Raw genomic sequence first — 22,840 nt, forward strand, 5'->3', positions numbered from 1 at the left:
ACCAAGTATGAATGTTGCACAAGGTTTTAAAACAATGTATTTTTACTAACACAATCACACACAATTAAAAATGTCATAGTACAATCTTTTATAAATACATACTTTTTGTGAATGCTGTACCATTCGGGTATCTGAAATTTTTTCGTTTCTGTTCTGAACTTGATCATAGATTTCAGAGATGAGCCAGGAACCACGACCTATTGCTAAGGATTGTGTTTTTCCTGCACTGGTTGGCTGCTCTGCTCCTGTAGAGGCTGTTTTACCACAGATATCATCCAACATGTGGTGAGTGGCATCTATTTCCCATTTAATACAGCTGTTTTGGTTTAGACAAGTTTCATTCCTCAATCTCACATATTTAACATATTCAGGGTTCACAAGGTGAAATATTCTTTAATTTTACACAGTGTTTTAGAGGCCTTAAATATGAGTAATGCTGCTGACTGACCATTTGGTTGTAGTACACATGTATACAATTTCTGCTTTTCCAAAAACATGTTTGTTGTTTTTTCTCATCAACAGATTCCATCACAGATCTTTTAAGGTTCTTTTTTAGATATCAGTGGTATTTCAGTACAAATGTTTAATCCTGTGTGTGTTCAGGCCTCGTGGCTTTGGTCAACTTGTTCGAGCCAGGAACATCAAAACAGTTGGAGACCTGAGTGCCCTTACCCCTAATGAAATCAAGTCACTTCCTATCCGTTCACCTAAGCTGTCCAATGTGAGGAAAGCACTTAAAACTTATCATGAACAACAGGTAATGTGTAACTTATCTTTGTGTCTCGGCCACTGTAATGAAAGATCATTCTTACACCTTATATTTGACCACACAGAGGAAAGGGCGTTCTGATGAGCTGAAGAGTTTTGATGAAACGGAAAACATTACATCTGAGCATGAAGAGATGGAGCTTCCTCAAAGCCACGATGAGGAGCATACACCAGGAGAAATACCAGAGGCTCAAGGTAATATACATTCTCAACAGAGAATGGCCAGACTGGTTTGAGCTGACAGAAATGCTACGGTAACTCATTACCCCTCTGTACAATTGTAGTGAGCAGAATATCATCTCAGAATGCACAACATATTAAAACTTGAGGCGAATGGGCTACAACAGCAGAAGACCATGTCAAGTCACTTTTGAAACAGATAAACAAAAAGAAAAGGTTAGAGTGGGCAAAGAAACGGACATTGGATAACAGATAATTGGAAAAGAGTGTTATGGATCTTAACCCCATTGAGCTTCTGTGGGATCAGCTAGACCAGGGGTTTTCATGTTATTAATGTCCTGACTATACATTGTGATCAGTTGAATGCCACTTTGGTGAATAAAAGTACCAAAAGTACACACTGGCAGCCAAAAGTGTAAATGTATAATCAGGACATTAATAACGTGAAAAATTACTATTGCAATTTAGTTTAAACCATCTCAAGGAGTTCTCATCAAAAAATCCTCCAAATGCAGCAATGACGGCTTTGCAGGTCCTTGGCATTCTAGCTGTCAGTTTGTCCAGATACTCTTCCTGTAGCATTTGGCATAGATGTGGCTGTCTTGTCGGGCACTTCTCATGTACCTAACAGTCTTGCTGATCCCACAAAAGCTCAATGGGGTTAAGATCCGTAACATTCTTTTCAAATTGTTTTCCAATGTCTGTTTCTTTGCCCACTCTAACCTTTTCTTTTTGTTTTTCTGTTTTCAAAAGTGGCTTTCTTTGCAATTCTTCCCATAAGGCCTGCACCCCTGAGCCTTCTCTTTACTGTTGTACATGAAACTGGTGTTGAGCAGGTAGAATTCAATGATGCTGTCAGCTGAGGACATGTGAGGCATCCATTTCTCAAACTAGAGACTTTGATGTACTTATCCTCTTGTTTAGTTGTACATCTGGCCTTCCGCATTTCTTTCTGTCCTTGTTAGAGCCAGATGTCCTTTGACTTTGAAGACTGTAGTGTAAACCTTTGCATGAAATCTTCAGTTTTTTGGCAATTTCAAGCATTGTATTGCCTTCATTCCTCAAAACAATGATTGACTAATGAGTTTCTAGAGAAAGCTGTTTCTTTTTTTTTTGCCTTTTTTTTTTTTTTACCTAATATTGACCTGAAGACATGCCAGTCTATTGCATACTGTGGCAACTCAAAAACAAACACAAAGATGATGTTAAGCTTCATTTAACGAACCAAATAGCTTTCAGCTGTGTTTGATATAATGGCAAGTGATTTTCTTGTACCGAATTAGCAATTTAGCATGATTACTCAAGGATAAGGTGTTGGAGTGATGGCTGCTGGAAATGGGTCCTGTCTAAATGTTTATCAAAAATGACTTGAAGTAGTGATGGTGCTGTTTTTTTACATCAGAAATGTCCTGACTATACTTTGTGATCAGTTGAATGCCATTTTGGTGAATTAAAGTGCCAATTTCCTACCGAAACAGCAAAATCTGTACATTATTCCAAAATTTTGGCCGCCAGTGTATATGTATATTTAGATATGTATATACAGTTGAAGTCAGAAGTTTACATACACCTTAGCCAAATACATTTAAACTCAGTTTTTCACAATTCCTGACATTTAATTGTAGAAAACATTCTCTGTCTTAGGTCAGTTAGGATCACTTTTAAAAATGTGAAATGTCTGAGTCACGTGACGCCATGCGAGAGTCGGACGTGTAAGCAGCGAGCTCGGCGCACTTTGCTAGTTTTCAGTCATTTTTGTCAAACCGGTGAGATTTTATACACCCTGCTACATATCTGTTCTTTGAAGTCAACATGGCAAAGAATTCAAAATCCTCTGGCTCTGGAGACATTAATAGACACTTACGTGCACAGGCTGAAACCTCTGACAGGCCTGCAGACCAGGGACTCAATTTGGATGGTGCGGTGGGAGAAATTCAGCGGCAACTGGCGAGAATGTCTGTGATGCTGATGAAAGTTGTTGCTGACTTAGAGGATCTTGCTGTAATACGTCGATCGATTACTGCGCTGGAAAGATTATCTGGAGTCATCGGAGAGGGAATTAGCTGCTAACCCGCTAGCGACCAAAGTAGATTTGGTACGCGTTTGGGAAAAACTGAAGGATTTGGAGAATCGTAATAGGCGAAACAACGTCGGAATTGTTGGAACTCCTTAGCATGTAGGCAGAGATATGGTAAAATTCCTAGACGCGCTCTTCCCGTGTCTACTCGACATAACGGGCCACAAGCTGGAAATTGAGCGAGCTCGCAGATCCGCTGAGGGAGACAGGCCCCGATCAATTCTGGCCAAATTTCTGAGATCATCCGATAAAGATCTCGTGTTGTGCGAGGCGAGGAGCAAAGGAAAGCTTTCTTGGAAGAATCACAACATTTTTATTGTTCCCAGACTTTGCAAATTCGAAAATAGAAATGTGATTGATTCAAGGAATGCAAGAAACTCTTACATCAACGGAAGGTCGCTTTTGCACTGATGTTCCCAGCCAAGCTGAGAATAGATACTAAGGATGGCTGCAAAATATTTACATTCCCACAGCAAGCATTGTCTTTCATAGAGACAATGGGGTGAGTAAACCATTTGGTGATTTTATTATTATTTTTTTATATGGCCCCCAAGTGAATTGACTGCACATACACTTGAATGTCTGAGGAAGCTGGGCCCCTTTTTGTTTCTTTTTGTGTTGGTTCCGCCTAGCGGCTGGAGTATGTTTTGTGGAATAACACTCCTTCAAGAAACTTTTGCATTGATGAAGGGTCACTTTTACACTGAAATTCCCGGCCTCACAACATGCCCACAACAAGCGATGTCTTTCATAAAATTGATAGACTGAGGAGGTCATGGTGTGTTTCTCGTGTACCTCCAAGTGAGCTGTCTCACTGAACATACACTTGACCGTCCGAGGAAGCTGGGCACCTAGCGGCTGGAATTTGTTTTGTGGAGGATCACATCTTCGAGACAGTTTTGTGAATGAATCTACACGTTTTTTGTTTATTCTGCCTATTGGCTGGAGTTTGTTTTATAGATTATTTTCTGTTATGTAATTCTGTCTCAAATTTGTATAGAAGCACCGGACTTGAGCAGTCCGACGGCAAAGTTGTCGCGGGGGCTCTCGTAGGCGTATATGGACTGAGTTTAGAGTGATGGACGCCAGTTTTTCTTTGTTCCTTTGGTTCTGGGGGAAGTTCGGGGTCTGACTGTGGCACTAATGTTGGAATGTGGTCTCTTATCATTTTATTTTTGACACAGTCTATTCTTTCTAATATGCCAAAATGTCACATGTTAATGAGTGGGCTGTCTCTCTCCACGTGGAATGTGAATGGGTTGGGGCACCCCATAAAAAGTAAGAAGGTTATTTATTTTCTTAAACGTAAGATACGATAGTGTTTCTTCAAGAAACACATCTTTCCCCGCAGGAAGCTGAAAAATTTGGGAAGATATGGGGTGGTCATCTTTTCTTCAGTGCTGGCTGAAGTAAGAGCAGGGGAGTCATTACATTGATAAGTAAACATCTACAATTCAAATGTCTCAAATTATAGATCAATTAGGAAGAGTCATTATAGTTTTAGCAGAATTTCAGGGGCAAAGGTTGATTTTGGCTAATATTTACGCATCTAACGCTGATGATCAGGGCTTTTTTTATAGATCTTGAAGGGATGTTGCAAGCCGTTGGCACCCCTCATGATATAATATCGGGAGGAGACTTTAATCTGTTGATGGACTGAGTCCTTGATCATAGTGAAGCAAAAGTGCGTAAACCCCCCTAAAGCAACATTGACACTTCACAGGATGTGTAAAAATCTTGGTCTTGCAGATATTTGGAGACTTTTGAACCTAGCTGGTAGGGACTAAACATCATCAGTCCATAAGAGTTATTCTAGAATAGATTTTTTTAAAATATCTAAGTCCCTCATTTCATCTGTTGTTAATTGCTCAATTGGAAACATCTTGGCCTCAGATCACACCATGGTAAGTTTAAAGATGTTGCCATATACGGAGAAAAAGAAATCATATAGTTGCCGCTTTAATGTATCCCTTTTGCAAAATTCTGATTTCCAACAAATGTTAAAGGCTGAAATCAATGTTTATATGGAGACCAACTGGTCCTCAGTATCCTCTGTGGGCATGGTCTGTGAGGCACTTAAGGCGGTTCTTAGGGGTCAGATCATACAGTATGCCTCATTCATCAAAAAATCCAAAGCACGAAAACTCGTGGAGTTGGAAGAGAATATTAAAAGTACCGAGACAGAACTGAAGCACCGAATGACGTCTGATGACCTCAGAGAATTGACCCGATTGAAATACAGATATAAATACTATTTTGCCATTGATATTAATAATGCTTTGAAAGAATTCTATCTTGAACTTTATAGTTCCACATCTTCGTCTACCGATGAAGATATTAGAAACTTTGTGGAACCATTAGAACTCCCTAAACTGACGACTGAGCCAAAACATTCTCTTGATTCTGAGATTACCTTGAAGGAGCTTAACGAGGTAATTAAGGCCCTGCCTACAGGCAAGACTCCGGGGCCAGATGGCTTTGCTGTAGTTGTTGTGTGTTATATAATATGTGATCTATAATCACTTGGGACCACTGGGGTGTTCTTGTGGGTGGGGTTGGGAGAGGTAATAGAGGGGGTTAAGTATTGATTCTGTTTGTATATGTTTTGCTTTTATCTGTTTAATATATTAATCAATAAAAAATGTTAATCACAAAAAAAGAAAGTGAAATGTCAGAATAATAGTAGAGAGAATGATTTTTTTTTTTTTGTTTTTTTTTTTTCAGCTTTTATTTCTTTTATCACATTCCCAGTGGGTCAGAAGTTTACAAACAATTAGATAGTATTTGGTAGCATTGCCTTTAAATTGTTTAACTTAGTTCAAACATTTTTGGTAGCCTTCCACAAGCTTCTCACAATAAGTTTTTGGAATTTTGGCCCATTCCTCCAGACAGAACTGTAGTAATTGAGTCAGGTTTGTAGGCCTCATTGCTCACACATGCTGCTTTAGTTCTGCCCAAGAAATTTTGAAAATCGGATTGAGGTCAGGGCTTTGTGATGGCCACTCCAATACCTTGAATTTGTTGTCCTTGAGCCATTTTGCCATAATTTTGAAGGTATGCTTGGGGTCATTGTCCATTTGGTAGACCCATTTGTGACCGAGCTTTCAATATATCCACATAATTTTCCTTCCTCATGATGCCATCTATTTTGTGAAGTGCACCTGTCCCTCCTGCAGCAAAACACCCCCACAACATGATACTGCCATCCCCATGCTTCACGGTTGGGATGGTGTTCTTCGGCTTGCAAGCCTCACCCTTTATCCTCCAAACATAACGATGGTCATTATGGCCAAACAGTTCCATTTTTGTTTCATTAGAATAAAGGACATTTCTCCAAAAAGTAAGATCTTTGTCCCCATGTGCACTTGCAAACTGTAGTCTGGCTTTTTTTATGGTGGTTTTGGAGCAGCGGCTTTTCCTTGCTGAGCAGCCTTTCAGGTTCTATCGATATAGGAATCGTTTCTACTGTGGATATAGATACTTGTCTACCTGTTTCCTCCAGCATCTTCACAAGTCCTTTGCTGTTGATCTGGGATTGAATTGCACATTTGCACCAAACTACGTTCATTTCAAGGAGACAGAATGCATCTCCTTAAGCACTGTGATGGCTGTGTGGTCCCATGGTGTTTATACTTGCATCTATTGTTTGTACAGATGAACGTGGTACCTTCAGGCGTTTGGAAATTTTTCCCAAGGATGAACGAGAATTGTGTCGTCGTAGTGGGCTAAAAAGCATATAACTGGTAATCCGGTTGCTGGTTTGATCCCAAAAGCCACCACCATTGTGTGCTTGAGCAAGGCACTCAACACCAGGTTGCTCCGGGGGGATTGTCCCTGTAATAATTGCACTAAGTCGCTTATATAGATAGATATATATAGATATAGATATAGATATATATCTATGTAGATAGGTAGGTAGGTGTGTGTGTATAGATAGATATAGATGTGTGTGGTGATAGATATAGGTGTGTGTGTGTGTATAGATTGATAGATATAGATGTGTGTGTAGGTAGGTAGATATAGGTGTGTGTGTGTGTGTGTGTGTGTGTGTGTGTGTGTGTGTATATATATATATATATATATATATATATATATATATATATATATTACACATATACATACACTATATTGCCAAAAGTATTCGCTCACCCATTCAAATAATTGAATTCAGGTGTTCCAATCACTTCCATGGCCACAGGTGTATAAAATGAAGCACCTAGGCATGCAGACCGCTTCTACAAACATTTGTGAAAGAATGGGCCGCTCTCAGGAGCTCAGTGAATTCCAGCGTGGTACTGTGATAGGATGCCACCTGTGCAACAAGTCCAGTCATGAAATTTCCTCGCTACTAAATATTCCACAGTCAACTGTCAGTGGTATTATAACAAAGTGGAAGCGATTGGGAATGACAGCAACTCAACCACGAAGTGGTAGGCCACGTAAAATGACAGAGCGGGGTCAGCGGATGCTGAGGCGCATAGTGCGCCTCAGAGGTCGCCAACTTTCTGCTGAGTCAATCGCTACAGACCTCCAAAGTTCATGTGGCCTTCAGATTAGCTCAAGAACAGTGCGTAGAGAGCTTCATGGAATGGGTTTCCATGGCCGAGCAGCTGCATCCAAGCCATACATCACCAAGTGCAATGCAAAGCATCGGTGCAGTGGTGTAAAGCACGCCGCCACTGGACTCTAGAGCAGTGGAGACGTGTTCTCTGGAGTGACAAATCACGCTTCTCCATCTGGCAATCTGATGGACGAGTCTGGGTTTGGCGTTTGCCAGGAGAACGGTACTTGTCTGACTGCATTGTGCCAACTGTGAAGTTTGGTGGAGGGGGGATTATGGTGTGGGGTTTTTCAGGAGCTGGGCTTGGCCCCTTAGTTCCAGTGAAAGGAACTCTGAATGCTTCAGCATACCAAGAGATTTTGGACAATTCCATGCTCCCAACTTTGTGGGAACAGTTTGGGGATGGCCCCTTCCTGTTCCAACATGACTGCGCACCAGTGCACAAAGCAAGGTCCATAAAGACATGGATGAGCGAGTTTGGTGTGGAAGAACTTGACTGGCCTGCACAGAGTCCTGACCTCAACCCGATAGAGCACCTTTGGGATGAATTAGAGCGAAGACTGCGAGCCAGGCCTTCTCGTCCAACATCAGTGTCTGACCTCACAAATGCGCTTCTGGAAGAATGGTCAAAAATTCCCATAAACACTCTCCTAAACCTTGTGGAAAGCCTTCCCAGAAGAGTTGAAGCTGTTATAGCTGCAAAGGGTGGGCCGACGTCATATTAAACCCTATGGATTAAGAATGGGATGTCACTTAAGTTCATATGCGTCTAAAGGCAGATGAGCGAATACTTTTGGCAATATAGTGTGTGTGTGATATATATATATATATATATATATATGTAGGTAGGTAGGTAGGTAGGTAGGTGTGTGTGTGGATGGATAGATCGATAGATAGATATAGGTGTGTGTGTGTATAGAAAGATATAGATGTGTGTGTGTATAGATAGATAGGTAGATCGTTAGATATAGATGTGTGTGTGTGTGTGGATAGATATAGATGTGTGTGTGTGGATAGATAGATATAGATGTGTGTGTGTGGATAGATAGATATAGATGTGTGTGTGTGGATAGATAGATATAGATGTGTGTGTGTGGATGGATAGATATAGATGTGTGTGTGTGTGTGTGTGGATAGATAGATAGATAGATAGATATAGATGTGTGTGTGTGTGGATAGATAGATAGATATAGATGTGTGTGTGGATGGATAGATATAGATGTGTGTGTGTGTGTGTGTGTGTGTGTGTGTGTGTATAGATAGATATAGATGTGTGTGTGTGTGTGTGTATAGATAGATATAGATGTGTGTGTGTGTGTGTGTGTAGATAGATATAGATGTGTGTGTGTGTATAGATAGATAGAGATATAGATGTGTGTGTGTGTGTATAGATAGATAGATGTATGTATGTATGTGCGGGTGTATTTATCAAAGTATTGAGTACCAAAACATCTTAACTGTAGCAACTCACCCCATTCTTTTTCCCCATCTATTTGCAGATGATAAACCATCAGAAGAGGCAGTAGATTTAGGACAGCTAGCTGATGAGAGCAAAACGAAAGATTTGCTAACAGATGTTGTAGCCCTTGCTGGACGCCTTACTCCAGAGGAACTTAGTCGCTGTTCACCGAACCAGTTGGGCCTGATGCACGAGCATCTGAGTGGAATGATGAGGAGCATTGTGACCCAGCTTCAGTCCCGGTTTCTAAGTAATCTTGATGACAGCTTGCCATGAGGACATTTTCACCTTCATGAGACATTTTCCTGAACACAAGAATTCATTTTTAACTTGAAGATTAACCGTGGACTGCTCATTCCTCAAGTTTTAGTTGAATTTTAGACTAGGTTAAATTCTAATTATGCTCTCAGAGAATAGACCGTAATGGCCAATAGCCATTTTCCTTGCTACTTAAGTGTCAAATACAAGACCATTATGAATTTAATAGTGATTTTAAAGACAAAAATTGTGTCAGGATGCCACGAAACTTTTTAATAAGAATAAAGCTATAGTATTAATGAAATTTGTCTTTTTCAATTATTGTAAGAAAACAATTGTTGCAAATATATAAAAACAATGATGTTTTTGTTTTGGTTTTTGTTTGTTTTACAAACCATCACTTCAGGGACCGTTTAGAAAACCAAGCAAATTTTTGTTGCCAAGGAGAATGCAGATTTAGGTGTACTAATGCATTCAAAATCTTTAAAAGGTTGAGTGGTTTTAGACTTATTTTTAATGTGGTGAAAACTAAAACATCAAACCTGCATTTAATATCAAACTGAAATACTCAAATTATGGGATGGTTTCATAGAAGTATTCTTTAAAAACAAGATACATACACTCATTGTAAGTCCATAGATGTTAACACTTTGCAAACTGAGGTACAAATGTTTTTGTCGACATTCTACTTTTTTTACCACTTTTTTTTAAAATTTTACCACTTTTAAAATCAAATTACTGTAAGTTCTATTAGGTCATTTTTTACTTTTGAATCAATTTTTTTTTTTAATGGTATCGTTCATCGGAGATGTATAAAAGTGTGACTTATTACTTTGTAAAACAAAATCTATATTTTTTTTAAATCTAAACACAAAATCCTTTAAAGATTCCATTTAAGTGGTTTTTTTAAAAAAAAAAAATGTATTGTTTGCGGTCAAATTTGACTGGCCAAAATGCAGAACACGCACTCACAAATGAACTGATGAGGCTATAACACTGCCACAGTGCAGAACACACCCACACCTATACTCACCCACCCACCCACATTCTCTCAGGTCCCGTGCAAAACAAATAAAAATAGCTACATTTTGAGTCTTATCAAAATCCATAAAATCCACCAAAATGAAAAAAACATTTGTTACACAAAGACTGTTTTGGTCAATTTTGACCTCAATCAGTACAAGTGTTAGCCCAGTATGAACAGAATTTAAAGGTATATGACTTTCTTCTGCAGAACACAAATTATGATTTTTAGAAGAATATCTCAGCTCTGTAGGTCCATACAATGCAAATGAATGGGTGCCAAAGTTTTGACCCTCCAAAAACCACATATTGACCATTTTAAGGACTGTTCATTGGTGATTGTTCCATGAACATTTCCTGCTTGTCAAAACAGAATATTTAGCAGAGACAGGCCACTTCTATTAAAATGAATGAGAAAAACTGGAACGCCCAATGGATGTAGAAAGGCTTTTAATATTTGTAACGTTTTTTAGAAACCGAAATCGCCTGTCAATCAACTCCAGAACGTACACGCGCATTAGCAAAAGACAGTAAAACTGCATTTTTTTAGCATAATACGAGCACAATTTATTATACTGGTTGTGACGGAATGTCATGCCCCTCCCGTCTTATAGATTACTTTTATGCTGACTTGTATGATTTTTGGAGATTTAAAATTTTGGCACCCATTCACTTGCATTGTATGGACCACAAGAGCTGAGAAATTCTTCTAAAAATGTTCATTTGAGTTCAGCAGATGAAAAAGGCATACACATCTGGGATGGCATGAGGGTGAGCAAATGATTGAGTATTTTCATTTTCGGGTGAACTCCCTTTAAGGGTTTAACTATTTAGCACCACAAACATGCTTAGTTACATCTATAGCAGATAAAGAACACAATGTGAACAGTATAAATTTCAACACCTTTATTTTGGATGCATGATGCCGTTAACTAATTTCAGAATAACCTGTGACCCCAAATCAATGACATGAGACATGATTTTGTAGAAGCGTGATGTGCTTTATTAGCTACTGATTCAAGGTATACATCTCCTCTAACCTCAGACCTACAGAATCAAGGAAACAAAACACACATGCAAATAGTGGCCAGCCTTCAGGGAGGGAGAAGGCTTGTTTTTAAATTTAAAACACTTTCACTTTAGAGGAATTGATGGTGTTTCCTTAACATTCGCAAGTTAGAATTTTTTGTTTTGCTTTTTGATTTGGCAGCTTATTGCTTCTGTCTGTTGAGTTTCTATAAAATACACAATCTCTGAAGGTTTTCCTTTTCACACAGAAAGTGAACTATGAGCCCATCTCTTGTGCAAAAATTCTACTTTGAAACTTTCAAGGTGGCCTTCCAAAAATATGTTGATTTTTGAATGGAGTGTGATTACAAATATACAAAAATAATGGGCTCCAGTTACTTAACTGTTGTACTAGACTTGGAACAAAAAAGATAAATACAATTGTCTTTGACTTAAATAGATCTGTTTAGTTTTGTCAGTTTCTCATGCCACAACCACAATAGATTTAGTAGCATGGGCACAAATGAAATTTCATGGATAACATGAAGACAAACAAAATGGTCGGTCAACTTCTTTTACTAACATTAGGTACACATAAAATAAGCCTTTTTCTGCCTGAATGTCTTAAGCCCAGTGGCTATCAAACCCCCCTCCATTCCACAGGGAGTTTGAGATGGCAGTGGTTGTACTTAGATGGCATCCACGTAGTTGGCAGGTAGCATACCAGTTTTTCCAGTACGCTGCACAGTGCCATACATCCAACCTTCATCAATGGACTGCACATTCACGATGACATCACCATCCTTAAAGGACACCTCATCATTGTCAGCAGCAGAGTAAGTCGTACATGGCACGGACAGTTTTCTGTTCAGGGAAAGGGATGTGGATATTAAACGACTTTGGCGGTATCACTTCTCCCTTCATTTAAATTCCCAACCTTATTATTAAATAGAGTGAAATCATCGTGAAACTATTGTAAATGGTGTTTATTTATTTATTTTTTTTACAAAAAACAGCTAAAAAGGTCTGTTTTATTTTTGTGCCTCTACCTGAATTTGATTCATGAATTTTGATGAATATTTATGAATAGTTCACACATCTATTAAGCATTCAAATTCTGGCTTTTTCGTAACGCCCCCGAAACTATTTCCAAATGGCAATAGTAATATACAGATGGTTGGCCATATTAATTATTATTATTATTTTTTTAAATAAGGTTTATATAAGGTAGGGCTGGCTAGAACTGGTAAGATTACCAGGGCTGAGCTTTTCTCACTGAAGAGAATGAGAATGCACTGAACAGTTTGAGACATGTGTCATAGCAAGCTGTTACGGAGGTTGTTTGGTCCTGGATATTGAAGGAATATTACAACTTCAGCTCTCTCAACTGCATGCTGTCCATTTCCACAGTGTCATACTAATATGAAAACATAGAAAATGTATAGCTATACGTTCAAAACAGAGTGACTGTTGTATATTTAAAACATTCACACTGCTGTAGACTCACCCCACAGGCTTCCAATCTAAGTTCAATAAATGCATATTTTAATTTCTTTTACAAACCGGGGGACAAACAAAAATAATTTTCCCTGGTAATCTGCATCATCTGTGGCATGAATTTTGCAGATCTTAAGTTGTACATGACCTACAATATTTCTTTAATATATTTCTTATCTACCCCTGGAAAATCCTTTCCATTACAATCCAGTAGAACTGAAGGACAAGACACATCGGGCACTTTAAAAAATTTACCTAAAGAGACACCAAAGATATTGCTGTAGAGGGATGCATGGTGGTCTATGTTCTCAGACACCTCTGACTTCTCATCGCCCACCCCACTCATTGCACTGGTAGAGCAGGAGTGCTCCTTGCTGTGGCGTTGTGCTTGAACTGAAAAATGGGACAAATAGGTCAACATTACATTCCCTCTTGATTCAGTGACTTCAGTCAAGGAAGGTGTCAGATAAATACTGTACATCAGCAGTGTAAGGAACCCTTATAATGCAGTGACAGCAGATGAATTGTCTACCTGACATTATGTGAAGATTTCTGGATTGGATGTTGTCCTCAGCAGGGTCATAGTCAAAGACAGAGCCAGGGTTTGTGCGCCATACACGCAGGTCTGTGAGAAAAGGCAAACCAGTTTAGTGAAAATTAGTGTTCCTATTAGGCAAGAAAACATCAAAATTGCCTTAGTTTATACATTTTTATATGTTAATACAAAAAATGATGTGTAAACAATGCTGAACATCTTTGTATTCATTGGGTGCAAAATTGCCAACACAATGGTGTGTCATTTAAAACACAGGAAAGAAAATCCACTTAGCCTTTTCATTAGTAGTTGTTTTTTTTATTGATGTACACAACAAACACCAACCTGTCCTGCCCATACACCTGCCACAACTATAGGTAATTAACTTTTTCATTACCAAAATAGAGAGGGTTTGGACCAAGATACAGAAGTTTGCTTGTGTCATAAGTCTGGACTCAGGTGTCTCATAGGTGTGTACAGGTGTATGTGTAAAACCAACCAGTGATGGTTTCCTGATCATGTTCATCTGCGCATCTTCTCTCCATCTCCACCACATGTCTCTGGATGCCACAGTAGCTGATGTCACTGAAGTCCTGGGTGTTCCTCTTTACACGCTCATTACGGGGTCACTGATGGTGGGAGTGAAGCTGCCCTTACTCTTTTCATAGTCCTGGTGGTATCTGACCTGGCATGCCCAGCAGACAGCAAAACATGAGTATTCAAAGAACCAAAGACTGGCAGAGCAACAATCAGTTTAAACTAAACCAAAGCATTAGATTTTTAAGATGCTTTCACTGAACAAATACTATTAAACCCTAATGATAACCCAAAATTAAATCCACAATTATTTATTTTTGTTTTTATTATTGTATGGCTCATGGGTCATTTTTTGGGAACAGTGCCATCTGTATGAACACATTACTAACTATTCACACAATTAACAGGGTACTATTAATCATTTCACATTATTCAATACATTAATCTCTGTAGTGTGTAAAGTGTGTAAGGCTAAATACATTTTTTATTATTATTATTATTTTTTTTTTTGACTAAAATAAAATATTGTTTTATTTTGCAGTTGTATGCCTTTTCTGAGAAAATGCAGAATGTGTCTTTGTGCTTCACTTTCTGTTCAGCCCAGTTATGCTGTGAAATCCCTCTGAATAATAATGGCTTGATTTTTCTGACATAATTTCTTTGATCACCTGGTTCAAACAGGTAAGTTTCCTAGATTCTTTAGCTGTATTTCATAGTTTTTACACTTAATAAAGTTCAATAGTTCAACTATGGGAAAATAATCATATTGATCTTTTTTAAAGTAGAAATTGCAAAAAAGCACAAAACACAAGTATATCGTCTGCGTAGTATGGTGCAATTTACTAGATTGATCTTACATTCCAACCAGAAGCATTCTGAATGTAACAGGGTTTACCCTAATACAGTATGAAAATCTCAGTTCATTCCAACACATTAATAAAGTGAAAAGTAAATATCAGCTTACTCAAGAGATGTTATGCTGGGTTTCTTTAACACGCCTCATCTCTGGGGTGTCCAGCACAAAGGCAGCCTTACCCTGCACCTGCTTACGGAAGCTGTCAGAATACAGCACCTGAACAAAAGACAGCACATCACACACATATATTAGAAACCATATATACTGTATTATGATCATGTCGCAAATGTCTCAATTCCCTGTGGAAGACACAGCAGGAAGTCCGGACATTAGAAAAACATGAATACTACATAAATCAGCAAAAGGTTGGGGTGTTATTGTGATTTCAGACAGATGAATTAGAAGGATCTTCAGAGGGCGTGCTTATAAGTTTGTATGTTTCAACATCAGAATATCGGCGATGACGATCAGTTACAGCATATATATATATATATATTTATATTTTAATCTATTTATTTATTATTTTATTCTCTGTAAATGTGTGTACTTATGTAAGACCACTGGGATGTCCGTTTGGGGTCGGGTGGGGTTCTTGATTGGGGAGGGGAAGTAGTGGGAGTTAATGTTGAATCATTATATATATATGTTTTGTTTTTCTTTGTTTTGAAAATTAATAAAAATGTTAATCACTAAGAATGTGTTGTCTTTTTTACTGGATGTGGAATAATCTGACATTTAATGTTGCTAAGCACTAAGATTCCATGAAAAGAGTTAACTGTAGTCTCTATGGCTAGGAAAATGCACTAAAAAAATACAATGGATGTTTATGGTGTTTTAACAATAAAAAAATGGTACAGGTTTTACAACTGTTGTAAAGTAGTTTTTATATAATACACACAAACACACGCGCACACACACACACAATTCTTGTAAAGTTGTTTTACGGGACAAACTAACCCAAACAAATAAAAATACAAATGATGAATACAACTATTTTTGCTGCACAAAAATGACAAGGCTGTTAAAAGAATGAAATGAAATAAACAGGTCAAGCATGTGAAGAAGTACAGGAAAGCAGATGATGTCAGCTGGATCAGTTGTGGAAAACTCCAGAACTTTAAGTGACTTACATGACTCTGCAGCTCTGAGGCCTCTTTGTGGTGAAGCTGCTCAGGTGTGTCAGGTATCATATGGTAGTGACCCCTACTCTCCTCAAACTTCTTCTTGTACTGGTACTAAGGAGGAACGCCCAATAAAGCAGCTCAATATAACAACTTCAATCCAATGAGCTGAGCTTCATCTCTCCGATGTCAAAATTGCCAAAAATAGACAAAAAAGCAAAAGGAAGTGGGGACCAAAAAGGAAAACAACACTGACGGATGTCATGTTTACGCAACTCCAAGGGTACTGTATATTGACATAATGACAGGTAATGGAATATACAACAAGCTAGCTTAAAATATTTTAATAACATTTAGCTTTAAATCTTCTGGGATGATCTTCAAAAATGTACTTGTACATAGACAAAATATGAATGAGGCTTTTTTTTTTCATAATAAAATCCTGTTAAAGCTGATGAGGAAATCTGAAGGATATCACTTATTCATATGTACAAAACAAAATGGAAATTATTAAGAAAGATCATTAGAATTTTTTTTTTTTTAAAGGTTGAAAAGATTTATGGGGGAATGATGTTAAAGATATAAAAAGAAAAAAGAAAAAATGGAAAAAAGCATCCAGAGAAGAGATGTTAGAGTGCAGTGACTAGCACAGCACTAGGGGGTCACAGGTTGGATGAGAGCAAAAATGAAAAGTAGTAATGCTAGTAGTAATAAGATGTTAGAGCCAAGGATAATGAGGGTCACTACCAAATGATAGCCTGGAATGATGACTAAATAGTTTAAAAGATTGTTTTCTCTCAAGATGATGGATGAATCTTGTGATATTACATGATGTGCAAACTCATTGTTATGTGTGATAAAGCAGTGTTGATGAGAGGGAAATGAGGCTGTCCAGAGAACTCACATCACTGGCCAGCTTACTGGTGCTCAGATTGTGCTGCATGGCCAGGGATTCTACCATGTCCGTAACAGGTTTGTGAATCTTTTTCAGGTCACCTTTGTACTTCACCTGCATGAAAGAGCCATGCAAAAAAACAAACAAACAAAAAAACATTCTGACCTTAAACACTCTCAGTATCACATTTGAGTATATATTCAGGTTCCCACAATTTCAGGCCAATTAGATTTACTTTCGAAGGATTATTAAACATCTTTTTTTTTTTATATAAAGAATTCACTCTATAAGAGTGGATGAAACATTTTAGATTTGAGTAACTAGAAAAAATTGTATTCACTTTAAACATTTCAATTACTTTTCTATGGCTTTTTAAGATTGATTTTTTATTGATTTTTTTTATATAGTAGTTTTAAAATTCCCTGATATTTCCAGGTTTTACATGACTGTGGAACCCTATATTTTATACACTGTGTTTTTAAAAGTTAAGTTTGACTTGAGCACCTCGCTTGCGAGTTCATTGGCCTCCTTCAGAGTTTGATAAATCTTGCTGCTCTGCAAGTCATACTGTGGTTTCTTTCCTTTCATCTCCTTGTCAAACTTCTCCTTGTACTTCACCTTTTGAGAGAGGACAGTGGCATTGTTAGTTGCAGTCATGTGCGACATATTCTCAGGGGTCATGTGAGCCAAAATGCTTGTAAATGCATAGAATGAAATACTGTATCAACTGTATTATTTCATGCAATCATCAGTGGAAAGGAAGGGATACTCAAAGAGACTTGTTATCAAAGGTTGTCAGTTGGGTCTAATACAGTATGACACAAGTGAAAAATCAAATCATGTTCACATTGTACTAGCCCCAAAATAGAAGATTAATACCAAAATAAAAGCATTCAAAAGCATCACACTGACATATACTGTACTTCTTAATTGCAGTGGTTCTCAACCATTTTATTCAGTTTTTTTATATATTGTCTATCTTTCTAATCTTTAAAAAGTGGTATGTTTTTTTTTTTTTTTTTTTTTTAGAAGTTTGAGAACCACTGGTTTATGGTATTGAAGGGAAGGCAGTAGAGAGGCTGAATCTTTTTCCAGAGATTCTGAAAAAGCTCCAGATCTGTGGAGAAATCAATCTTGTGATATTGAGCAAAAAGAGTCATAAGAGGAGTGTGTAGACCAAATATGACCGCTTTCAATAAAATCAATTCAAGTCAATTATAATATGCTACAATGTTCTGGTAAGCCCCACATGAATAAGCATGGCATAAATAATTCTGTCTTGAATATATGATAAATTAAACTGTTCATTATTTATTCTGCACACTCCTCAGTAAAACAGCATGACAAAGGAATGCAACAACAAACTGAGTTTTGACAATTTGAACCAGAGATACTGTATGAAGTTCAGGTCATGGTCATCCAAAAACTATTGTCATGCCAGAAAATAAAATAAAGTAAATAAATAAAACAACTGCAAAAAACTGATGGAGTGCTGGGCTATAAGCATACACTTAGCAACTAGGCAAAAGCTTGCAAGACATACTAAAAGATTGAGAAAAACAAAGTAAAAAGTCAAATAGACACAAAAACCAAATGGTGGGAATATAAAATAAGTGGGCAAGAAACATAGAAAATAAAATAAAAAATACTTAAGAAATAATGCAATGTCTATAATACTTGTGTAATTTTTTTTAAAAAGTTGATCAAAACGGATCAAATTGAGTGCCACTGGACTACGAGAGGTAAACTATGTCAGTCAGAAGGAAATACAACAAAGAAATACACAAGACAGACAGAGAAGTGCAATTGTTGGCACCAGGGGCCAGGGACCCTTCTTACATCACTAGTAAGGGCACTCATTTTCTTAATGTGGCGCATCTGGGGAGTGTCATAGGAGGCAGCACCATGGAAGGATGGCTTTTCCACCACCTAAAAAGTGCAGTGAAATGGCAGGGTAACATCAATGAGAATGGGAGAGAACAGAATGGATGGATGGATAGATAGATAGATAGTGGCTCACATAGACAATGGCAGTGTTAATGTTGATGGGCATAAGAAGCACTGCTGAGGCGTTTTTACTTACTACTACAGTTACCATAGAGTGCTACTGCATACTGATGACATGCAGTTGCCATGAAGGTGAAGAGAGATACCAATGTGAGGAAACCCAAAAGTTCTGTTTCATCTGCAGTGTCAAAATACATAGCATATGACTTCAAACTAACCCTGTATTCCTTGTGCTATTGTGGGATTTTCTCTAAATAAACAGAAAGTCTATGGACAGCACCATGTCTAAAGTCACAAGAGGCTGCTAACGTTATTACCTGGCTGGTCAGCTTAGACACCTCAGTGGCAAGAGCAATATCAGGGCGGCCTAGCAGTGTTTCACCACGGCTGGCCTCCTGCCGAGCCTTGTCATGGTAACCCACCTACAAGAAAATAAAAATAGATTTAAAAAATGATTAGCATATTGCAACCACTAGTGATTTTAATGATAACAATGAACAATTTGAACCATTTACTATTTGGATACTTTGAGTGACACTCACCTCACTGACAAGCTTAGCAGCTTGAGTGGCTTTTCTGATGTCTGGACGGTCTGTAGTGTACGTCAACTTGGCTTTCGCCTCCTGCTTATAGGCAATCTACACGAGGAGAGACGTGGAATTTCAAATCGTAAAGATCTCATGTTGAGGCTATTCTTTTTGGCAGATTCTTTGAGGCTATTCTTAGTTTCTTACGTTGCTTTGGTTCTTGGCCACATCCATTGCATGTTGTACGTCGGGGGGAACAGCCATGTTGTTGTAATTGGACTTACCTCTCTCTTTCTCAAACTTCTCCTTGTACAGTTTCTGTGGAACAATTATGAGAGATAAGGATATGGAGCCAGAATAGGGAGTAAAATATTTTCAACCTGAAAAAGTACTTTAAATCTGAAAAAGTCTTAAGTCTTCAGGAAGCAAGCACAGTTTTTTTCAGACAAACATTTGGCCCTGAACCTGAGAAAATTTTAAACTTTAAAAAGAAGATTTGTAGCTAAAAAACAAGAAAACATCAATGTTATCTTCATTTACATTCCTGTTTTTCACATTCAAATAATGTTTTCTCTGATTCGAAATACAAAAGTCCCCAAATTGGCTCCAGACATTAGGATGTGTGGTTACTACTGTAAATGCACAATATAAACATAAGAAACTCTTACACTAGGGTAAAGAATTGACCATCTGCACTTACGTCACTTGTGATTTTGGCAACCTCTTTGCCGTGGGCAGTCTCACGGGTTTCAGCAAGAGTGGTGAATCCGCCAGACTGGAGATCCTTCTTACTGGCCTCCTTGTATTTGCTCTGCAGAGGAGGTTATACATTTAATTATAAAACTACTTTCACAGCAGTTTATTATATCTAAGCACATCTAAAATTTGCATGCAGGATCTGTGCCATACCTCAGAGAAAAGTTTAGCCAATGATTTTGCATGAAGGTTCTGAGGAGTGTCAAGAACAGCCTGGTACTGACCCTTTGCCTTCTCATACTTCTCCTTGTATTTCACCTGAAGAACCAAAAGTTTTTCATTAGTTATAACTAGCCATTTACATGTGCAGTATGCTGATTCCAAAGTGTTCCATTTAAAAATCTGGCACTCACACCACTGGTGAGCTCAGCATTCTTCTTAGCCAGAAGTGTTCATTTATCATCTGTGATGGACATTACACAGCCCTTCAGCATTTCCTTATCGTACTTATACTCAACCTGTGAATTGCAAAAAAAATCAATTCATTAATCTGCAGTTATTTTCTCTCAAACTGCAATTGAAATGAGAGCAGTGGAATGAAAAAAGATACGAACATCACTCTGCTAGAAGCTGTTCTTAGCCGCATGGACGAAATCAGGTCTTTCCACAGTCCAGATCCACTTGTTCTTGGTGGCCTCGTATTTATTCTTGTACTCAAGCTAGAAGTAGGAAATGCACAAACAATCAAACACTGCTTTGTGACTGAACTACACAAATGCTTACAGCAGGAATCAAGCACGCAATGGAGACTTACGTTGCTGATGTTCTTGTAGGCCTCTTTGGTGGCACGAATGTCATGAGCGTCAGGAGCCATGTTGATATGAGCCTTGTTTTTTTCATACACTTCCTTTTATTTCAGCTGCAAAAACAGGGGTTTGGATTTAAGAATGCTGACTTCCACTTGAATTTGTTTCCTATTTGAAAGTATGGTAAACCTACATTGCTGGTGATCTCCTTGACTTTCTTCATGTGCTGATTCAGAGGAGTGTCATGACCAAGTGTGTAACCTCGTGCTTTGGTCTTGTTGTATTCCATCCTATAGATTATCTAAAGAATAGAACAAAGACACCAAAATGTAATAAACTGACATACATGTACCATGACAGGTGATTATTTTCTCAAGTTTAAACAAATCTAAATTGACTGAGCATTTAGAAGATCTATGAATGTTATAATCTGGAAATAAATGACTTTTGGGTGCAGGCACAGGCAAATGGTGGTAGAAAGCAGGTGGTGATGATACTCACATCGCTGGTCTGCTTGCTGCGCTTCGCAACTTGGTAATCAGGGGTGTCCAGCACTGGGGTGTATTTTGACTTGGCACGTTCATACTGCTCTTTGTACTTCCACTGAGGAAGATGAAACACAAGTCAAATTCTGCAACAATTTGCATTCCAATTAAGTATGCATTATAAAATAAGTTATAGGATAGTTGATTACAAATGGAAATCACTTATCAAGATGCAGGGAAAAATTTAGGTTGTAGAATTAATGCCAACATTCATGCATTATTAGGGAAGATTTTTGCCAGTCTAACATATTCAAGCATTACAAATGCCATAACAAACTTCAAATAAAATGGCACTTGCTCAAATCTATCCAGAGGAGAGCATGTGTAACGGGAGCCAGCTGGTACGTGATAGCTGAGCGGTATGTGTAAACCTCACTTCCCTGGCCTCAAGAGGCACACTAGGGACTGACGCTAGGGGCTGTAGCCTCTTGTTATTACTTCTGTAACACTGCTTATAAAGCATACAATTCCATATTGAACATTTATATTTTAAGCTCATTTAAATACTTTAACTTCAGTTATTGTTGTTTCTACCATAACACCCATTTACCCATAGAGTATATGTGAGCAACTGAAACATCACCTTCTTTGACTAAATCCTTGTCCTTCCTAACACATCTTTTGGAGTTATGGGCAGTGGTCATTAGATGTCTTTAAAAGCAGGGTAAGGTGGAAAATGTAGTACAAATGTAGTGATTGTTAATCCTCTACCGATCCACTAAAGTTGAAGTTAGGGCTGCAGTGATGAGATGAAGAGATGAAATTCTAAAGTGGCTTGGATGACTGCCTGTGGGCAGATGGTTACCTCACTCCTCATGCCGGAGTTGTATATGGCATTGAGGATGTCAGGGTGGAGCAGCTCATTGCAGCCATTCTTGTGTAACTCCTTGGCCTTAAATCAATATTTTTCCTATCCATTGAGAAAACACACAAACACACAGAAACAGGTCATGCCACAAAGACAGAGACTTTAGAGGATCGGAAAGTGGCTCCCGAACTCCAGGAAGAATAGATCGGCAACAAACTGTGAACTCCAGATAAGCGACATCAAAAGAGTAAGACTGAAGGTATTTTTTTATTTTTTTTTTGCCAGTACTGGATGGAATATCAACCATGACCCCTTATGTTTACCCCTAACCTTTAACTCAGGATCTCCTCCAAACCATCTACTACTGCATTGTTCAAATGAAGCACTATCTGGAATACACAGATGAGTGGCACTGAAGCAAGACCTAAATCAAAGGAGAGAAAGAAACAATAAAGTGATGTTGAGGCTATGCGACAGAAACATCCAATGGATCGGAGATGACCTCATGCTCTGGTCCTTGTAGCAGGTGTTGGACCCATAGGGGAACCTGGAGCTGGTGGCTTTACCAGACTCATCTTGCTGTTCTCCTTAGTCAAGATGTTTCTAGGGTCATCTACAACTATGGTGTACTTGTCCTTAGACTTCTCATAGCTGGCACGGTAGGACCTCTGCTCGG

At 38.3% G+C, this 22,840-nt stretch overlaps 1 protein-coding gene and 1 pseudogene across 8 annotated transcripts in view; one reads left to right on the forward strand and one right to left on the reverse strand.

The window, feature by feature from the left end:
- LOC127448303 (telomere-associated protein RIF1-like) overlaps positions 1–9,621 on the forward strand; it is a 30,559-nt gene extending 20,938 nt beyond the window's left edge. For 6 of the 8 annotated variants that reach the window (XM_051710731.1, XM_051710732.1, XM_051710735.1 and 3 more), the window contains 4 exons: positions 170–285; positions 604–757; positions 834–963; positions 9,086–9,621. In XM_051710731.1, coding sequence (XP_051566691.1) covers positions 170–285; positions 604–757; positions 834–963; positions 9,086–9,321 — 636 coding nt within the window. In that variant the 3' untranslated portion in view covers positions 9,322–9,621. Of the gene's footprint in view, positions 1–169; positions 286–522; positions 758–833; positions 964–9,085 lie in introns of those variants that run through there. The other 2 variants (XM_051710734.1, XM_051710738.1) reach the window with 2 other exon arrangements.
- Positions 9,622–11,801: 2,180 nt separating this feature from the next.
- The window catches only part of LOC127447997 (nebulin-like), a 48,641-nt pseudogene continuing 37,602 nt past the window's right edge, over positions 11,802–22,840 (reverse strand).

The sequence above is a fragment of the Myxocyprinus asiaticus genome, chromosome 11 (genome assembly GCF_019703515.2).
Source record: "Myxocyprinus asiaticus isolate MX2 ecotype Aquarium Trade chromosome 11, UBuf_Myxa_2, whole genome shotgun sequence".
Lineage (NCBI taxonomy): Eukaryota > Metazoa > Chordata > Actinopteri > Cypriniformes > Catostomidae > Myxocyprinus > Myxocyprinus asiaticus.